The 19,633-nt window shown below is 42.8% G+C and overlaps 1 protein-coding gene across 1 annotated transcript; it reads left to right on the forward strand.

The window, feature by feature from the left end:
- Positions 1-665: 665 nt before the first annotated feature.
- Positions 666-15,592, forward strand: LOC133342298 (potassium channel subfamily K member 2-like). Its single transcript, XM_061551375.1, is given in 6 exon segments — positions 666-2,013; positions 7,685-7,808; positions 9,688-9,848; positions 10,604-10,663; positions 10,665-10,791; positions 13,195-15,592. Coding segments are annotated over 6 exon segments (1,140 nt in total). The 5' UTR covers positions 666-1,824; the 3' UTR covers positions 13,674-15,592.
- Positions 15,593-19,633: the final 4,041 nt, after the last annotated feature.

The following is a 19,633-nucleotide window of genomic DNA, read 5'->3' on the forward strand; positions in this document are numbered from 1 at the left end:
AAGAACCAAAGAGTATGGATTCCTGCAGTCACGAAAGCTTAAAATCAAGATTCTTCCATGTACTGTAATAAGACATGGAGTGCAAATTAAACACTCAGTGTGTGTATCCCTTACCCGCAGAGATCAGGAATAATGCAGTCATACGGCTTCTGCATTGTTAATCATAGACCTTAATCCTAATTATAAAGTTGAATTATGCACTGTTTACCAGAGTACATGGCGGTGTATGTAATGCGGCATAGGTGCACTATAGCTCAGACATCGATTAAGCCCCTTGTAGCAGAAAGGCGACCCAAGACGAAAAGGAGCCTTTAAAATATGCATGATCACAAATCATTAATAGCTCCGGTATATGCACGCTTAATGCACGGATAAGAGGCTCCATTAGGGTTTCGAATGTTTCATGGAATCGTAGCAATTATAGTATAGTAAGAATTAATAAATAATACAAGAATAAAATCAATTCCCCTTCTCTCAAGAGTCATATACACTTTGCAGTGAAGCTGACAGCCTCCATCTGGACAAGCGCGTGTCTGCCTACAACAGGGCTCCCGCCAGATTTCATCGGGGGCACTTAAACGAAATCAACAACAGCAACATTTCACCAGCGAGTGTAATACACAACAGGCTACTTGTTAGTCATCTTGAAGTGTTGCTTCTCAAGTTTCAGATCGCATTGCAGCGAGCTTTTGGGGAAGTCTCATCATGAACATTACCATCTCTCGTGTAAATTGAATAGGATGTAGTAGCGGTCGAAGTAGCAGCCAGCAGCACCCCTGGGGGACATTCAACAAATGGGCCCAACCCGATTGTTGTGAGTGCGCGTTGTGGTATATATAGGCAGCTCACAGTCTGGCGTGTATTTAGTCGCAAGGCACTCGGCTAAGATAGGTGAGAGGACTCGTGCACGGATGGCTGTAAGGTTGAACGGTAGCAAAAGCGTGAAGAAGTATCCGCGTACGCAAGATAAGTCAACACGTGGCAGCAATCATTGGCCAGCCAACGTTGGCTCACGCAACGGTGAAGAATGACATTAAAATAGCAGATATTAGTTATTGACAGTAACATACCGTAACGTAGGTGACGACGGGAGATAACGATGTCGAACAGTTTCAGAGAGATATAAGTGCGCTAGTGTTGTTATTTACAGTACTGTATTTTTTTCTGTTGCCAATTTTACGTGGAATATATTAAATGAGATCCTTAAAAATATGATGTTGAAGACTAGATATATCCTGCCAATCATCTGGGGATACGGTTGCATTTAAACGCTACATAAATTGTATTGTACGTATAAATGTTTGCCTGCGGCCGAAATATCAACATCAGCTTTTTATTGTGGGCTTCAAACTAATTTTTATCTTTTACAATTTACATTAACCACTGTAGCGCAGAATATATTGATCAATATATTAGGAGAGGCAATGATTCGAAACAAATTGCATTACACATCATGGGCGATGAGTCGCATGATTAACCCAAGTGTGGGTTTCTTGTAACAGCTGCGAGATTTGGTAAAATGGTCATTCAATAAATCCAGAGCCAAAACGACAAATCCAATTCTCCGACTGAAAATTTGCTGTCTTCATCGAGACCCGTAGACAATTTCCCGCTGCTTTCGGTACAACCGCAAGACTGGCATTGCAGAGGAATTAAATTTGTGTTTATGGTTTGAATCAATACTTTTTCCAATCCTGTAAAAAAAAAAAACTCATCGAACAAGACCGGAGTGTACGACTTATAATAGTGCAGGCAGGCACAACGACTGGATCACCGACGCATGCCGATGTGGGCATAGCCAGCAATAAACAAAAGCTGCCAGCGATGAAGTGGCAGGCAGTGTTGACCCTGCTGGGCGTTGTGTTGCTATACCTGCTCGGAGGAGCGTTGGTCTTCCGAGCGCTGGAGAGGCCCTACGAAATGCAGCAGCGAAACCACCTGGTCATCACCAAGGAGTCTTTCCTGGATAAGCACAAATGCGTGAAGCCTGAAGACATGCAGAATCTGCTGAAGGTAATTGTGTATGCAGACACGCGCATCCATGCCACCCACACATCCATGCCACCTATACACATACAGTAGAGCGCATTACTTTGATCGTTTGCAATACAGGCAGACCTCGCTTAGCACTCAAGATGCGTTTCTCCTGAGAAGTGAGCGCTAATCGAATCAGCGCAAAAAATGGGTCATTATACCATTGTATATGCAGCACTGTTTATGGTGATGCATTCCAGACAACGGTGTTTCTATCTTACGAGCAATGTATGAGGGCTTCATTGTAGTGTCGGTAACATCGCAAATATTAATACGGCAAGTAAATATTTCATAAATAAGAAACATTTATTATAACATCAGTAAGTATAATGTACTGTACAGACGAGTACATTCTACTGTACCTGTATTGTGTGTAGTTCAGTCAGATGCGCCAAAGGTGGTGAGATGTTAACTACCTCGCCTGGTATACAGGAAGTCGTGGGTTCCATCCCTAACGCCTGCTGTATATTTGGAGTTTGCATGTTCTCCCCATGGTCGCGTGGATTTTTCGCCGAGTCCTCCGGTTTTTCCCTCCACATTTAGAAACACGCGTTTAGAGTATCTGGCTGCTATTAAACTTCCACATTATGATCAGCCACTTCGTTGAGCTATCATATGGGATGGCCAGGTCGCTTATGAAAAACAGCTGTTTTGCCCAGTTGGCCTTACCTGCTAAAATCAAAATTTAAGAAATTTAGACAATCCAAATATTAACACGTTTGGAATGCGTCATTGAACTGACAGCACCCCACCATACAACCTTGCCTATGAAGACATATTTAAGACGCTGTCTGTTACGAGTAGATTCCTCACGTGAATCCCACTGCTGAATAAAGATCTATCCACATGGCGGGGGTAGTTTGACCATGATTCACCATGCTAGTCAGTGTGGGTCAGTAAAGGCAAGGATCATAGATGCAGCAGCAAATAAGTACAACATTTACAGGAACTCATCCATCTTTATACTCAAAATGAGGTTGAAATCAAAGCTCATTTCTTGGGGTGATCGCACTTTTTAAATCCTTTATATTAAGTTCGCTTGCTTGCTTGCTTGCGTGCTTGCGTGCTTGCTTGCTTGCTTAGGACCGTGCAAATCTTTCGGTCGTTTTTTAACCCACTTCCCGTGATCCAATCGAGCTGACATTTTCCACACAGACTCGTTGTGCGTGACAATTAATGTTCGTGAAAAATGTTTTCCAAAATTTTACACTTTTTAGGACAAAATATTATATTCAATTACCAATTGCTTAATGGTGCAATGCAATCATCTGACCCATAGGTGGCAGCCATCTCAAGCCAGAGGACAAGAGGACTCTAGCCGCCACGCATATAAAGGATTTATAGTGAAAAACTTTGTTTTTACGGGTTATACTTATTTCCAGTGCAGCTCCCCAAGCTTTGGACAACGCTTTGCCTTGGTTAGATAGCGTTAAGTCTGCCTTGAAAAGTCACCTGTTTAAAGTAGCCTTTACCCCTTAGTTCTGGCCGTTTACCCTCGTTCTGTTTGTTTCCTGCTTTCCATACACGGTGGCGCATTAGGATCTACGGATGAAATGCACCACTTTAAAAATGTCAATTATTATGACAATACTACAAATGATTTTGCTGCAATGTCCACTGGTATCTCTACAGACCTCATTATTTGTCCAAAACGTCGCCTATCATATACTTTTACTGACAAGTGTTTTATTTGTGTATTATATATTATGTATGGTTTCTGTAACAGCAAAACATCTATATAATATACTAGCAGGAAGTACCCGGAGTTGCCCGGGTCTTAAAAATATTTCAAAACTACTCTTAAAAATGTAGCAGCAGTGCTTACTGACTGTGGTAGTACCTGCTATGATGACAGCAGTGCATACTGTGGTGGTAACTGCGATGATTACAGCAGTGCATACTGTGGTGGTACCTGCTTTCACTGCAGCAGTGCATACTGTGGTGGTACCTGCTATGATTACAGCAGTGCATACCGACTGTGGTGGTACCTGCTATGATTACAGCAGTGCATACCAACTGTGGTGGTACCTGCTATGATTACAGCAGTGCATACTGACTGTGGTGGTACCTGCTATGATTACAGCAGTGCATACCGACTGTGGTGGTACCTGCTATCACAACAGTAGTACATGCTGACTCTATATCAGTATTTATTGACTCTATAGCACAAAGTACTCACCTGACAGAGTGGCGTGGTGAGGTCTAGTCCCGTGCAGAGCCTTCGGCCTCGCCTAGATTGTCCAGCCGGCCGAGGTGGCACCTTGGCAGTCTGGGGCTCGGCTGCTGCCCCCCCCCAGGCACGATGTCCCCAGCCGCTCTGCGGTAATATCTACGGCCTATAGTGGTAGCATCTATCGACTGTATAGTAGTAATAACTGCATGCATCGTGGTGGGGGGTTCATGAGACAGTGAATAATTAACCTGAGCGTTTAGTGTATTTTTAAATCCTTTATATTAAGTTCACTTGCTTGCTTGCGTGCTTGCGTGCTTGCTTGCTTACGACCGTGCAAATCTTTCGGTCGTTTTTTAACCCACTTCTCGTGAATCAATCGAGCTGACATTTTGCACACAGACTCGTTGTGCGTGATAATTTATTTTCCAAAATTTTCCACTTTTTAGGAAAAAAATAAATTCATATTCAATTTAAAATACCAATGTGATAAAAATGAAACTCTTACTCAAGAAAAACAGAAATGAATAATCAAATAAAACCGATGCCACGCATATAAAGGATTTATAGTGAAAAACTTTGTTTTTACGGGTTAATTTTTTACAAGATTTTTAACGCGACCCTCACTCCCACCGAACGCGTGTCACTTGGCATGGGCCATCCTCCCCACCAAAGGCGCGTGAGTTGGTTTGGTCGTGAACGCGTCGTAAATAAATAAATAAATACGAAGCGCACAGAAAATCGCAGTAAATCGCTAATTAAACTAATTGGAAGTTGACGGATGTGAAAAAGGAATAGCGCTTGCTGACCGTGGGGCTTTCGGCGTGGTGCCTGGCTATTTTTTTCCTACGTTTACCCCTCTGTTGGAGAGCCAAGCGCGCGACCACACACAAACCTACAACCCCACAATTTTTTACATTTATATATAAGAATAAATAAGATAAGATATAAGATAAAACAAAGAAGAAGATACTGTAATATGAATCTCTAGGTAAAATGCAAACATACACAAGAAACATTTTACGTAAAATTATCGTTCGGCAGAGTTTAAACTACACACATTGGAGGCCTGCGTGCAAGATGAAAAATGTCCCATTTTCATCCGCTTAAGAATACACATTGTGATTACCTACCACGCATTAAACGTTATATACATTTTTTCAAGTGTTCTTTACAAACATTTATTTCATATAGCTCTACTTGTTTTCATAACCCAGCTACAATGGGCTCGACTTGTTATCAACGAAAGTACCGTCCAAGGGAGTATTGCATTTACTTTCATACATATAAAAACAAGACAGAATTAACGTTACAACTGAATTCCCCATGCACTTATGTAATTATTTGTTTGAATATACAAATTAATTCCAGCAATGCATGGATATATAAATATATTAATTTCTGAATTTCATCATCAATTAATAGGTGACGTTAAACTTCACGTAGCTTGCACACAGGAACGCGTACAAACCGAGACTTTTGCCTGCTTCAACTTTAAAGACCCACGCGAGTGACACTGTCCGAAAAGTCAATTAGGCAGAAGTCAGAGCAGACAGCTGCCTATGGGACCATGGAATCTAAATATTGAGTTGCAAAATGAAATATTGTCATGGGTCATTTGACTCAGCCATTCATCTGTCTTGTTGTGTGTTGTTGTTTTGTTGTGGTCTGGGACTGTTGTTGTTGTGTTACTGCATTGGCCTAGTTTGCATTTGTTGAAAAATTGGGAGGAATGAATATAGTTTCATCGAAATAAATCAATTGTATGAAATGCATTCCATCCGAGGATCCCAATTAGCAATGCATGAAAAGCAGGAAACAAAAACAGAACCAGGGTAACCAACCAAACTAAAGAAGGAAGGCCACTTTAAAGAGATGAGTTTTTTTAAAAAGACTTAAATATATCTACCTACTCTGATTACCTGATTTCAACTAGCAAGGCGTTCCATCGCTTGGGTGCCACGCTAACAAAAGCCCGATCACCAAAAGAGTGCAACCTAGACCTGGGAGTGCTGATTTGTACTTATATACTTTATTTATGTGAATTTATTTATTGTGACTTGCTTACCTTTCCTATACTTTGCACTCCTATCGTTTTTTTTGTATTGTTGTAACTGTCTGACCTGCCCTAACTGGACATCTGTGAAAAAGCGCTTCGTAACTCATGGGATTCCTTCGGTGGTCAAAATGCAGATTCTGATTCAGCACCATAAGCTGCGTCGTATATTAATTTCACTCCGAGTAGCTGCGGACATACCTGCAGATCTAGTGTTGGACTGCACCGTTCTCCCACTTGCGCACCAATCGCTCAATGATTCATTTGACTCTGATTCTTTGTTGTTGACCTTATACGTCGCGGCAACCGAAAACTAAGGCCTTAAAAATGCATGAATGCTCATGTATTTCAATATGCAGCATTGGGCCAAGTAATCCTGTATGGGAGCACTCATCTTACACTTTTTACAGTATAAAGGTTGCAAGTTAAACACTGATCAGGGGTCATTTGACTCAGCCATTCATCTGTCTGGGGTCGGTAAAATGTGTAATGTATCACATTGTGGGGATGAAATAAGTAAACCCGTAAAAACAAAGTTTTTCACTCTAAATCCTTTATATGCGTGGCGACTTGAGTCCTCTCGTCCGCTGGCTTGAGATGGCTGCCACCTATGGGTCAGATGATTGTCTGGCAGTATTAAGCAATTGGTAATTAAATATTTAATTTGTTTTCCCTAAATAGTGTAAAATTTTGGGAATTTTTTTTTCACGAACATTAATTGTCTCGCACAACGAGTCTGTGTGGAAAATGTCAGCTCGATTGGATCACGGGAAGTGGGTTAAAAAACGACCGAAAGATTTGCACGGTCGTAAGCAAGCAAGCAAGCACGCAAGCGAACTTAATATAAAGGATTTAAAAAGTGATTCCATGGTGTCTGCCACAGGAATGTGGAATTTCCACCCCTGGCTTAGGGCCGCCAATCAAAATAAGCACCACACGACACTTGTTTGAAAACGTGGACATAATATACAAGGCTACTAATTTCAACGCCGTGCCTTCCATGGTTACAATCTACCACAGCTGTACATGTATCACTCTTTGTCCATGCATTGCTGGATGAGGGCTTCTCCATGCTGTGCGGGTCATGGGGGTTATTTGACCACATACACCGCACTGGTCAGGGCGTGTGTTGGTGAAGGTGGGGAGCATGGAGAGCACAGAAGAACAGTACCACGATAGAGTTTGCTCCATTCCCCTCTGCTGCCCACAGTGTAGTTACACAGCAGCCACCAACGTCTGTTCTATGCATGGTGGTACCCCATCCAAGCATTAACCAGGCTCAACACTGCTTAGCTTCAGAGATATAACGGCATCGGGCACATTCCATGTCGAGATACATATTTACGCATTTGAGCGCCGTCAATTCAACATGTACCACTCTGCTGATATTGCTGATCTTGATAAGTGCCTTAACCTGTGCGCAGACGGTGGTGGAGGTGATGGGAGCTGGCGTTAATCCAATCTCCAACAACACCAACAACACCGGAGTCAGCATATGGGACATCGGAGATGCAATCTTCTTTGCTGGCACCGTCCTCACCACCATCGGTGGGAACCTTGTGGTCATTCAAAATGGGATTATTTATATGATGAGTCAAGTCCAGTCAAAGAGTCTGCCTGCTCAAATATTCAACGAGTTTCGATTTAAAGCTCTCGTGACTGCAGGGATTCATCTTCTTGGTTCTTTCGGTAAAGTCACGTAGAAGGGAAGTAATAAAATAATAAAAATAAAACATAATAAAATAATTCTCGCGACGTTTCGGCCACAACGCAAGCAGCCGTCCTCAGGTGGAGAACAGGTCCGTCAAGTAGACACGTCGTGAGAATTATTTTATTATGTTTTATTTGTATTATTTTATTACTTCCCTTTTACGTGACTTTACCGAAAGAACCAAGAAGATATTCAACGAGGTTATTGTTTTCATTTGGAAGGCCTGAGCCAATGGTGGAAATGTATCGTTCTCATGATCGGTGCTTAGTGTCTCGATAGCACGACCGCTGTTTGGCTTCGCTCCACAACGCGGTACTCATTTATCGACTGCTAATGGTAATTTGAGCTCGCATTTAACTTGCATTTTCTTCGTGGTGAAGGACACATGGTGACATTTTAATACATGTGGAGTATTCATTTTTGCGTTGAATAAATACCATTTGTGGTTGTATGCAGTGTTGGGCCATTGCTTTAGCTTCACATGTAGAAAAAGACGTAGAGAATATACCTTGCTCCTGCTGCGAGAATACGAAACATTCCAAGCCACTATGAACGTACATGGTATACTCACACAGACAAGTTTTCTTGGAGAGTGGTGGTGCAGTGGTTAGTGGCACTGTGCTACCAACTCCAACTTATTAGGAATCGATGTAATGACCCATGGCTCATATAGAGCTAGGCTAAGGCACCATTCTAATTCTCATGGTTCAGTGTTAATGCCCAAGGCTCACGGGGGAGAGAGCCCTAAGAGACCAGACATGATGTCTTCGGTATACATGTTACAGGCTCTTGCATGACCTTAAAGAGACATTAGTATCTGATTACATAAAGGAATCAATGTTTTGTGAGCAAATATACGTTAGGGGCCGTCCATAAATGACGTCACGCACCTGGGGGGGGGGGGGGTTAGACATTTGTGACGATGTGTGACGAAGGGGGGGTTTGAGAAATGTGACGTCACATCAAAATTCGCAACTTTAAATAAATGTAGACAACACGTTCTACTTAATTAAATAGACGTTTTAATAAATGTTTTCTCCCACATCAGAGTGCATCGGCACATTAAATACGCACTACAATGACAATAGTTTAAAGCGATTTGAAGCAAGTTTTATTTGGGGGGGGGGCAGAGCTTTGTGACGTCATATTTCAGGGGGGGGGTCTGAATTTTTGTGACACCGTGTGACTAGTGGTGGGGGGGGGGGTCAAAAATCGTCCAAAATCGCGTGACGTCATTTATGGACGGCCCCTTACCACTTGTACTGGTCTTCCAGGCGTGGCCATTGCAACAGTATCGAGTGTTTCAGGGCTGTAAACCGGGGGTGGGTAAAACATATATACATAACTACATTTTGCCGTCTAAGGTGGAACTCAGCTTGCCACCTGTCCTGTGTTTTCCAAGAATCATTCTGCTGCTGAGATAAATGTCCCGTAACTGTCCTGGGAAATCCGTAAGTCTTCCCTGGACATTAACAGTCCTATATGTTGTGTAAATTGCGTGTCAGTACACCGCTCAAGACAAGGCATTTCACGTAGCTCTCCCCTCTTTCGATATTCTTCTTACTGTGATACGTCCCGTTTATATTTTTGTGTGCACCTCAAGAGAGATGGCAAAACTCGGTGGTACCAACAAGTTCATATCAATGGAGCATCTGGTTACCGTTAGCAGCGTGACCCCGTCGCTTTGCGCTGTGCTCCACGTGACCCGCCGTGCAGGCTACGGCAGTCCGTCACCCAGCACGGAGGGCGGCCGCACGTTCTGCACGGTGTACGCCCTGTTCGGCATCCCCCTCTTCGGCTTTCTGCTCGCCGGGGTGGGTGACCAGCTCGGCTCGCTCATCGGACGGGGTATCGGGCACGTGGAGCGCCTCTTCATGGTACCCGTCGTCGTTGTTCGAACGAAAACACTCGACGCGTTCATCACTGCACTGCACCGGTGGCCTTTTACAGGGAGAAATATGTAATAGGTTACGTTTTGGGCCATGGTCCTTCTTCATAGAGAATTAATTAATGTGCTTTTGGAGAAGGCCCATTGCCCAAAATGTTGTCGAATTGAATATATATTTTTTTCCCTTTTCACCATTTCTTTTTGCGATGTTAGTTTTTCTTCCAATGACGTACATGTACAAAACGACACCAGAATAAAAACGAAAATAAAATAATGTTATCGGTACCGAGGCTCCCACAAGGCCATGTGGGAGGGCGTGTGGCACAGTTTGGCCCCAGGTATCGTAGAGTGCAGAGCCGTTTGCGCGCTCCGAGATTCATAGGTGAACGGGACCCACCCTCCAACTTGCAGGTGTCTCGGAATGGGGAAAGGGTAAATAATAATAATAATGATTTACATTCATGAAGGCGCAATTAATTGGATGCACTTCTGCGGCCGTCTGGAACGCTCTTCCTTCAGATATTAGGAAGCCACTGGAGCTATGCATTTTAAAATCTAGATTGAATTAGTTTTCTTTACAACTGCTTTTCGTATTTAGCTTGTCCTTCCCCTGCACCTCCGACTAGCACGGTTGACTACGTACTATCTGAAAGAAGTTCAACATAAATACACAGGGGTTATTTGACTGTACACCACACTGGTGAGGGCGTGTTGGTGCACTGAGTCTCCGCGTTTGCGTGCCAGCGCTGGAACGTGAGCGCGGACCGGATCCGTGTCATCTCGGCGCTGCTCTTCATCCTCGTGGGGACTGCTGCTCTTTGGAGGGGTTCCCATCGCCGTGTTTATGCACATCGAGGAATGGAGCACACTGGAGGCCGTCTACTTTGTGATCGTCACGCTCACCACCATCGGTTTCGGAGACTTTGTGGCTGGTCAGTCCCACGCGCACCGTGACGCGCTGCAGTTTGCTGCAATAAATCATTAATACGTTCATTTAGCGAAATTTTGTATTGTAATTACGTAATAGAGAGGGTTTTTTTTGGGTTAGATCGCGTAAATACAAATGTGTCGTTAAAGCCACCACCACCTGACACAGCGAATTAGTAAGGTTTGTCATGTAAACAAAAGGTACAAATTAGTAAACTTCTTCAGCACACCGGTGTGTTGGAGAGTAAACCCACAACATTTACAATTCGGAGTACGACGTTACACTGGTGATTACAACCAGCTTCATCAGGCGATTAGCCAGAATTGTGAAGAAGTCCTCCTGTTTCGGTCTTCAATAGTGCAACGGTGATGTCATCACTGTGAGCCTAATAAAAAAAACCTCTATTATCGATAATATTGGTCGCGAAAGCCTACGTGTTAAATTGTAATTACAGTTCATTAAATTTTTTAAAATATATTTCCTCACAAAATATGTATTAAATCACATCATTAACGTTATACATAAATAGCCCTTACCCATTACATGTACATTAAAAACTCAACACATTCATCATTAACACTACCTGCCACATAAATGTGCTTTAAAAAAGGGCCATTGCCTGAAAAGTCACCGAGTATCCACAGAGTGATTGCCAAATATGTTGAGTTTTTTGTGTGAATGCTGCTTGTACGCCACTGGCAATGCAGCATAAGCAAATGGCCCATTCAATTAGAATCTTGATACACTTTCCAGAGTACTGTAATTATTCCATGACGGATGACCAGAAATGTGGACACTGACAAGAACAATACAATCAAAGCAGAAGCACGGTGAGGTGTATGGAATTACGCTGTGAAAGAGGAAGAAAACCCACAGAACAGACCACAAACACGAATCATATATCACATTGACTGTTAAGAAAAGTAATTGGACACCAGCAGGACACATCACAAGGGGGGAAGATTGCCAATGCTCCAGATCAATGATGGAGTAGCACATGTTCCCTTTTTGCGATGAATATTGTGATGAAAATAACTCTCAACTGAGATGCTAGTAATATAATTTGATGTACCGGATGGCAGTGGACAAAGTGTTAAAAGCAAAACCTCCTGAGTGGGTCGAGTGGCTCAGAGATCAGAGCACAGAGCTGGCACCACTGATATCCTAGGTTCGTATCCACAGAGCCACCAGTGGTTAAACTGGCACCTAAAGCTTTGATGTGGTTTCTCTGTTCACTAAGGTTCCAGTGCCTGACACCATAGCAATAATTGAAGACTTAGTCCAACATGGACTGAACCCTGATGTTCTTGCTCTGGTTAGGCACTGCCTTACCAACACGTACTTCACCTGGAATGGTACTTTATACAAACAAAATGAGGGTACCCCATGGGTGCCCCCTTGTCACCAGTGATAGCGAACGTTTTCATGGATAAATTTTAAACAGACGCCATCCAGACATCCACCCTACGTCCTTCCCTGTGGAAGAGATATGTGGATGACACTTTCGTCATTTGGCCACATGGCCTGCCAGCATTAAATCAATTTCTCGACCACATTAACTCCATACACCCATTCATCAAATTCACCATGGAAGTGGAGAAGGATGGTAAGCTACCATTCCTGGATGTTTTGTTTGAGAAAAAACCTGATGGCTATTTGGGACACTGTCTACAGGAAAGCCACCCACACAGATTCCTATCTGAAACCTGATTCCCACCACCATCCGGCACAGAATAATTCCCTCATGCACAGTTGGCAGAGCCCCCCCACCCTCTCCATCTCTTCTCCCTGGCTCCTCCCCCCCTCTTACCTTATATAATCTCTTGTCACTCTTGTCACAAGCAGCTCTTTTGCCCACTGCAGCAATTTGTTTCTTGCTGTGGCTGTCCCACCTGATGGCGGAAGCTTGTGTTGCTTCCGAAACATCGAGTTTTGATTTATTTATTATTTATTATTTATTTATTATTTATTTTATTTTATACCTACGTGACTTTACCGAAAGAACTAAAGAGTATAGAGTATGAGCTAATAGTCTCAGCCTGGTCACCAATATCAGGACATAAAACACGTAACATCGATTTTTGTTCTATTCATTCATTTTGATACATTGCATATCTGAAAATTAAAAATATTGGCTTGACAGTCACGCTACAAACATTAATCCCTGGCAGGGCAAGTGGAAAAGTGCTGCCTCCGACTGACCAGAGGTCACTTGAATACATCTCAGAGGTAGCTCTGTGGTATCCACTTATGTGGGCTGTTTTCTAACAAGGACCATTGCACTGCTCTGCAGAGATCCACATGCATAGGTAATCTCACGATATGACACCGGTATCATAACCAGGGTAAAATGTTGTAAAAAAAAAAGTATTATTTTAAATAAATCATCGTGTCTCTTGACCTCTAGGCAGCAAACCGGATCGCATCTACTTCGACGGGTACAAGCCACTCGTGTGGCTGTGGGTGCTGGTGGGCATGGCGTACTTTGCGGCTCTGCTCTGCATGATCGGGGACTGGCTGCGTGCCCTGTCAGAGCGCACCCGCAGCAGCATGGGTGGCATCACCTCCCAGGCCGTGCAGTGGTCTGGCCTCAAGGAGCACGTCTCCGCCACCGACCTGCTGCCCCCCAAGCTGCACAAGGTCGCCGATGCCCTGCTGCCCTTCGACCTGCTCGAGAAGGGGGGCTCAACGGACACCGACGGGCCGCAGGAGGCTGGCGATGGCGGTGAAGCCGGCTCGGATTCCCCCGAAGCTACAGGGCCCAGGATGCTGGGCAAGGCGCTGGGTCGCAAGTGCAAGGGCAAAGAGGTCAAGCGACCCTGGGTTGGCACCGGGGTTGAGGAGGCATTGGTTCAGAAGGGATCCAACCAGCTGTTTAGTCCATAGAGCTGGGGGCATTAATCGATTAACTGCAGATTTTAGTCTACTAGTTGTTTTGTGGACTATTACTTGGGCCTCTTTTGAAATGGTAGCCACCCATTAGCCTGACCAAAGCTAAGGACAATCAATGTTCAATTCAAGGTATTTTATGCTTCTTTCTATTTCTCAAACAACCCCACAACACAAGTTATGTAAACTTTCCTAAATACGCAGTTGATGATACAGATGACGTCACCAAAGACCACCCATTACCTCTTGTCTAGCGGCACACATGGCCAAACAGTTTAGAACTTTTTCCCCCCAACTATTTTGGAGTTCTCTGATTCGTTAAGTGATCAAAACAATAATCGGTTATCGATTACAGCACCTCATAAATAACATTTCCCCAGATATAGCCCTTTGCCATTCCACAGTGAAGTTGAGATTTGTGGATCGCTCAAATTTCAGCGATGATATGAACCCAGAACTGTTTGTATTTAACGTATCAATTAATTCATACTTAGGTACCAGGTATTTTTTATCATGTGTTATCATTCTGGTTTAACAGCAGGGTTTTCACCAACAAGTCGAGGGTCGACAGTCAAACATTGTCAGCATGTATGCAAGATGGGGAGGCCTACATCTAACAGCAAATTCACGCAAGCCTATACATTATTATTATTATTATTTTGCAATAAACTTGACTATAGAGAAAAAACTGGAGCAAATGTGAATGGCCCAACTGCATGGAGTTTTTACACTGAAATGGTATAGACTTTGATGGGAAATACTGTATGCTGTATAATAATTGTTTTGCAGTCAATTGTAGGTTTAACTGGAAAATATGTATATGTTAAAGGACATTTTGAAATAACTGCATGATGGAGAGTAATGGCCTGTATACGAAATGATAAGATTGAATAATAAGTGGTTGTATTGAGCATATTATATTGGCCTTATATGATATATTGGCCTTGTTTGTGCCTACCTTGCATGCACTTTCTTTTTTGGTGAGTTTCTAATTGTTTACATAAAGTCTTACATATTTTTCTGTTACATTGGTCTTTCATGCACAACATAGCTAATTAAAGACACCCAATATCTTTCATTTGTACATATTTCTAAAAATTGCAGGACACTCTAACCAATGTTTGATTGAGGCCCTAACTCTAACCTTACACAAATGAGGGCCCCACGATGATGGAGTAAGAGGCCCCATGTGGCTTGTGCCCCGGGCCTCTAGGAACATTTGGGACGTGCAGAGAATATACATATTCCGTACTGCACTCATGTTTTATTTGAAAGAATGTAGACTTTGTAACGGTTAGCTTTTTTTGTCTTCTTTCTTTCATTAAAGTACTATCCATGAACAATTGTACAAATGTTGATTAAATTGTTTTATAATGGCGACAGCATCCCAACCACTTCAATTGAAGTAATTCTACGAAAGACTAGCTACTTGTCTTACATGCACAAACAACGTACATATCATATCCCCTCACTTCATCTCCATCGATATCAACTATCCTTGCCGTTATATTGCTGCCTATTCTAGTGGGTATCTGATGCCCGTGTAGGACAATATGGAATACGCAGCACTTCCCATACACTACCCAGTGAAAGATAACCTAGTACATATGACCTAATATAAACACATACAAATGCATATTTTCACGTGTATCCTTAGTAGCAGTGGTATGTGGATTGCAGTGAAAAGTAAGATTGCAGTTGAAATATGCTTGTGCCTTTACCGTTAATTATACTCTGTGTGAGATAATTTTATTGTAAATACCGTACTGCTGTTGAATGAAATGTGTTTGCAATGCCATAATGACAAGCGCATGCATTAAATGGTTAAGCATGCACTTCCCAATTAGCTTGGACAAATTCTCTAATTGCCGAAATCAATTCACTTACAAAGACGCGCGTGGCTTGTTCTGCTAATACTCCAGCACACGTGTCAGCCATAATTAGCAAATAATTAGCAAAAAAAAATCGCGTTAATTTACTAACATAATTACAGCTGCAGATGTCATGCACTATATTGGAAGAATGATGCCTTCTCACAAAATAGTACTCGTTTTATTGACCCCAGGAGGAAGATGACTTACAATGGGAATATTGCAAATCCCAATTTGGGGTGGTTATTCTCATTCCATCATGGAAATATTAGATTTCTGCCACTGGTCAAGGGCTGCCATTGCTTGAGTAGTAAGAAAATGTCAATGCAGTATTTGAAATGGATTGCATAATAATCATCAGCTATTGTTTATTATGGAGGGTTCCCCAAACAGTCTCAATCTCCCATGGTCCAGTGATGCCACAATCCATTTCATTCCTGCACCATGAGCTGATCTCATCAATCCAGATATATGCGGTAGAACAGGGGTCCTCAAACTACGGCCCGCGGGCCACATGCGGCCCGCCAACGACATTTATCCGGCCCCCCACCTCCCAGGACTCAGAGGAAGCCAGGGCATGTGGGAGGGGCCAGCTGCGCGGTGACTTGTGGGCAGTGAAAGCCGGAAGCTGGTTCGTGGGAGAGAGACCGCGGGAGACGTGACAGACTGAGCATCACAGCGCAGCCACAGTCTTTTAGAGCAGAGGCAGCTTGGAGGAAGTTGGCAGCATCATTGCCCCCGAACCGAAGAGGTGAGACAGATGACACCCACATCCCATGGTCACTCATTGGGCTGCGGCGGTGAGCACTGATTTGGCTGCACTGGTGAGCACTAATTGGGCTGCGGTGGTGAGTACTGATTGAGCTGCGGCGGTGGGCACTCATTGGGCTGCGCTGGTGAATGGTTCAATGGGCCAATTGACTGGACTTGCCCCCCAGGCCTAAGGCTGCCAGCCCTCCCCTGGCTGTGCTTGACTGGCTCTGCCTCGATCAGCTCCCTCACTTGCCCCTCGGCTCCACTCCCAGTGATATTCATGTGTGCTGGGGATGTACTGCGATCTGTGAACAAAACTGCAGGTGTAATTAACTTTATAATGGCACCCGCACCAGTGTGAGCCTGGGGTAAAAGCGGAGTTCCCCCAATCGGACTGCATTGATGGGCAGTGCAGTCTGTATGTCTCTGTGTGGGCAAAGTTATTGCTGGTATATTGTTTTTTGTAGCGCTGTATATATATTGGTATTTTACTAATAGCAATTTTGACTCCCTAGGAAACAATGATGTCAAGAAAGAGAAAAATTGACTCGGAGTGTAGGATATTCAAAGAACAGTGGACTTATGATTACTTTTTCATGCAGTACAAGGAAAGAGCTGTGTGTCTGATATGCCAGAATATAGTGTCTGTGTTCAAAGAATACAATTTAAGTCAACACTATGAAACTCAACATAAAGATAAATATGATTGTTTGGTCGGAGAAAAGATAAAATATTAAACTAAAAAATACATTAACAACTCAGCAAAATACTTTTGTGAAGCAGAAGCAGCTAAATATTTCATCACTGAGAGCAAGTTTTCAAGTTGCCAAGCTAATAGCGTGCACTGGCAGACCATTCATGGAGGGAGAATTTGTTAAAGAATGCCTTCTTTCTGTTGCCAAAGAGATGTGTCCAGAGAAGGCCGATTTATTTAGTACAGTGAGTCTTTCAGGACCTACAATTACACGGAGGATTGAAGAAATGGGAGACAATTTGCATCAGCATTTGCAAAACTCCACAAAAAAACTTTCCTATTTTTCCTTGGCACTCGACGCAAGCAATGATGTTCGTGATTCTGCACAACTTGTAATTTTTATTCGTGGGACGAATGACTATTTCGAAGTCACAGAAGAGCTTGCTGCACTGCAAAGCATCAAAGGAACAACTACAGGAGAGGATATCTATGAAAAGGTTTGCCAAACTGTGAATGGTTTGGAGCTAAATTGGGCTAAACTAGCCAGTGTGACAACTGATGGTGCTCCTAGCATGGTGGGGTCTAAGAAAGGAGTAATTGCTCGCATTAACCAAGAGATGGACAAACATAACCATTCTCATCCAATAGCCATACACTGCCTCATCCACCAACAAGCGCTGTGTAGTAAATCACTGAAGTGGGATTCTGTTATGAAAATTGTGGTATCTTGTGTTAACTTCATTAGAGCTCATGCACTAAACCACAGACAATTTCAGGAATTTCTGTCTGAACTAAATGTTGACTATGAAGATGTTCTGTACCACACAGAAGTCCGTTGGCTGAGTCGAGGGAGAGTTTTGAAACGTTTCTATGACTTACTTCCACAGATTACAGCTTTTCTGCTTTCAAAAAACAAAGAAGTACCAGAGCTCAATGATGCAGAATGGAAATGGCACCTTGCGTTTCTGACATGTAACAGAGCTACTCAACAGTTTCAATGTGCAACTTCAAGGAAAGGGGAAGCTCCTCTGTGATATGCAATCACATGTCAAAGCATTTGAAGTAGAATTAGGCCTCCTCATCAAACAAGTTGAGGAGGAAAACTTCTGCCATCTCCCCACAACTCAAAATCTGTTAGCGGAAAAACCATTGGTTGTAATTCCCAAACAAAACATGTGTGGATTCACTGGAAAAATTGCAAAAGGAGTTCCAATTTAGATTTAAAGAGCTTCATCGCCATGAACAGGACATACAGCTTTTCCGTAACCCATTTTCTATTGACATTGAAAATGTGGATACAATTTACCAAATGGAACTGGCTGAACTGCAGAATTGTGACTCTCTGAAAGACGCATTCAAGTCAAGCAGCCTTCATAATTTCTATGCATCTCTCCCCTCTGAGACATATCCTCATCTCAGGAACCATGCACTCAAAATGGCAACCATCTTTGGCAGCACTTATGTCTGTGAACAGACTTTTTCCAGAATGAAACATTTGAAATCTCCAACCAGATCTAGACTAACGGATGCACACTTGCATCACTTGTTACGACTAGCAGTGACAAATATGGAACTGAACATTGACCATCTCATTAGCCAAAAGCAGGTCCATAGTTCCCATTGAAATACTGGCAAGTTTGTTGATTTAACTTTACTTGTTCTTCATTTTAAATATTGTATTTGTTCCCATTTTCTTTCTTCACTTCAAAATAAGATATATGCAGTGTGCATAGGAATTTGTTCATAGTTCTTTTTTTACTATAGTCCGGCCCTCCAACGGTCTGAGGGACAGTGAACTGGCCCCCTGTTTAAAAAGTTTGAGGACCCCTGCGGTAGAACATTGTTAAACATCAACTGCATTTGAACAATAAACACCTTGTTTCAATGGGTTATTGCCTGGCTAACCTATTATAGCAATAGGTATATTTCTCATAACGTTACTGCAGCGCTGCCTAAGGTTGCACTTTGGGTATGTTTGAAATGACCGTTTTTATAACGTTTCACCATATACTGTATATCAGGATGGATTTTACAACGTCGTAGCAACGTTGCATGTACGTTATATGATATTATATTATATAGAGCTCCTAGAAATAAAGCAAAACGTAATTCCAAGTTCAAAAGTAGTTACGTACGCATGTCCAGTATGTGCTTTTTTCACCTTCAAAACATGAATTTACTGCATAGATTCTAGCTGGATGCACGTGTTACATATGTACTTCCACTTCTCATTATACACGAATGTATGCGAGCGTAGACATTCTTATTGGTGGTTGATGTGAAAACAGGTCCCTGCGGGGTGGGCTGGTAGGAACGAATAACCAAAGAATATAAACATAATGTATTATTACACTTGTTTAGCCAGGAAAGCCTCACTGAGTGTAAAGGTTTTTGTAGGGTCCTGCCAAGTGTTTGCAGTAGGGGGCGACGGACGGACGGATGGACGGACGATATAATCTATTGTAGGCTGATTCACTTCGTTCCTATCAGTATTATCGCTTCATTGAAGCTAACAAGTGTCCAGTGTCAACACTGCAACCTGTTGCTGGGGAGAGCAGACGCCACAGTCACTGCTGTTCAAGTGCCAGACGCGAGTCCTGCAGTTAAATGTCTATAGTAGTAGGTTTTTACCCTTTAAA

This window comes from Lethenteron reissneri, chromosome 14 (assembly GCF_015708825.2).
Source record: "Lethenteron reissneri isolate LAM-NWPU_2019-01 chromosome 14, ASM1570882v1, whole genome shotgun sequence".
NCBI lineage: Eukaryota > Metazoa > Chordata > Hyperoartia > Petromyzontiformes > Petromyzontidae > Lethenteron > Lethenteron reissneri.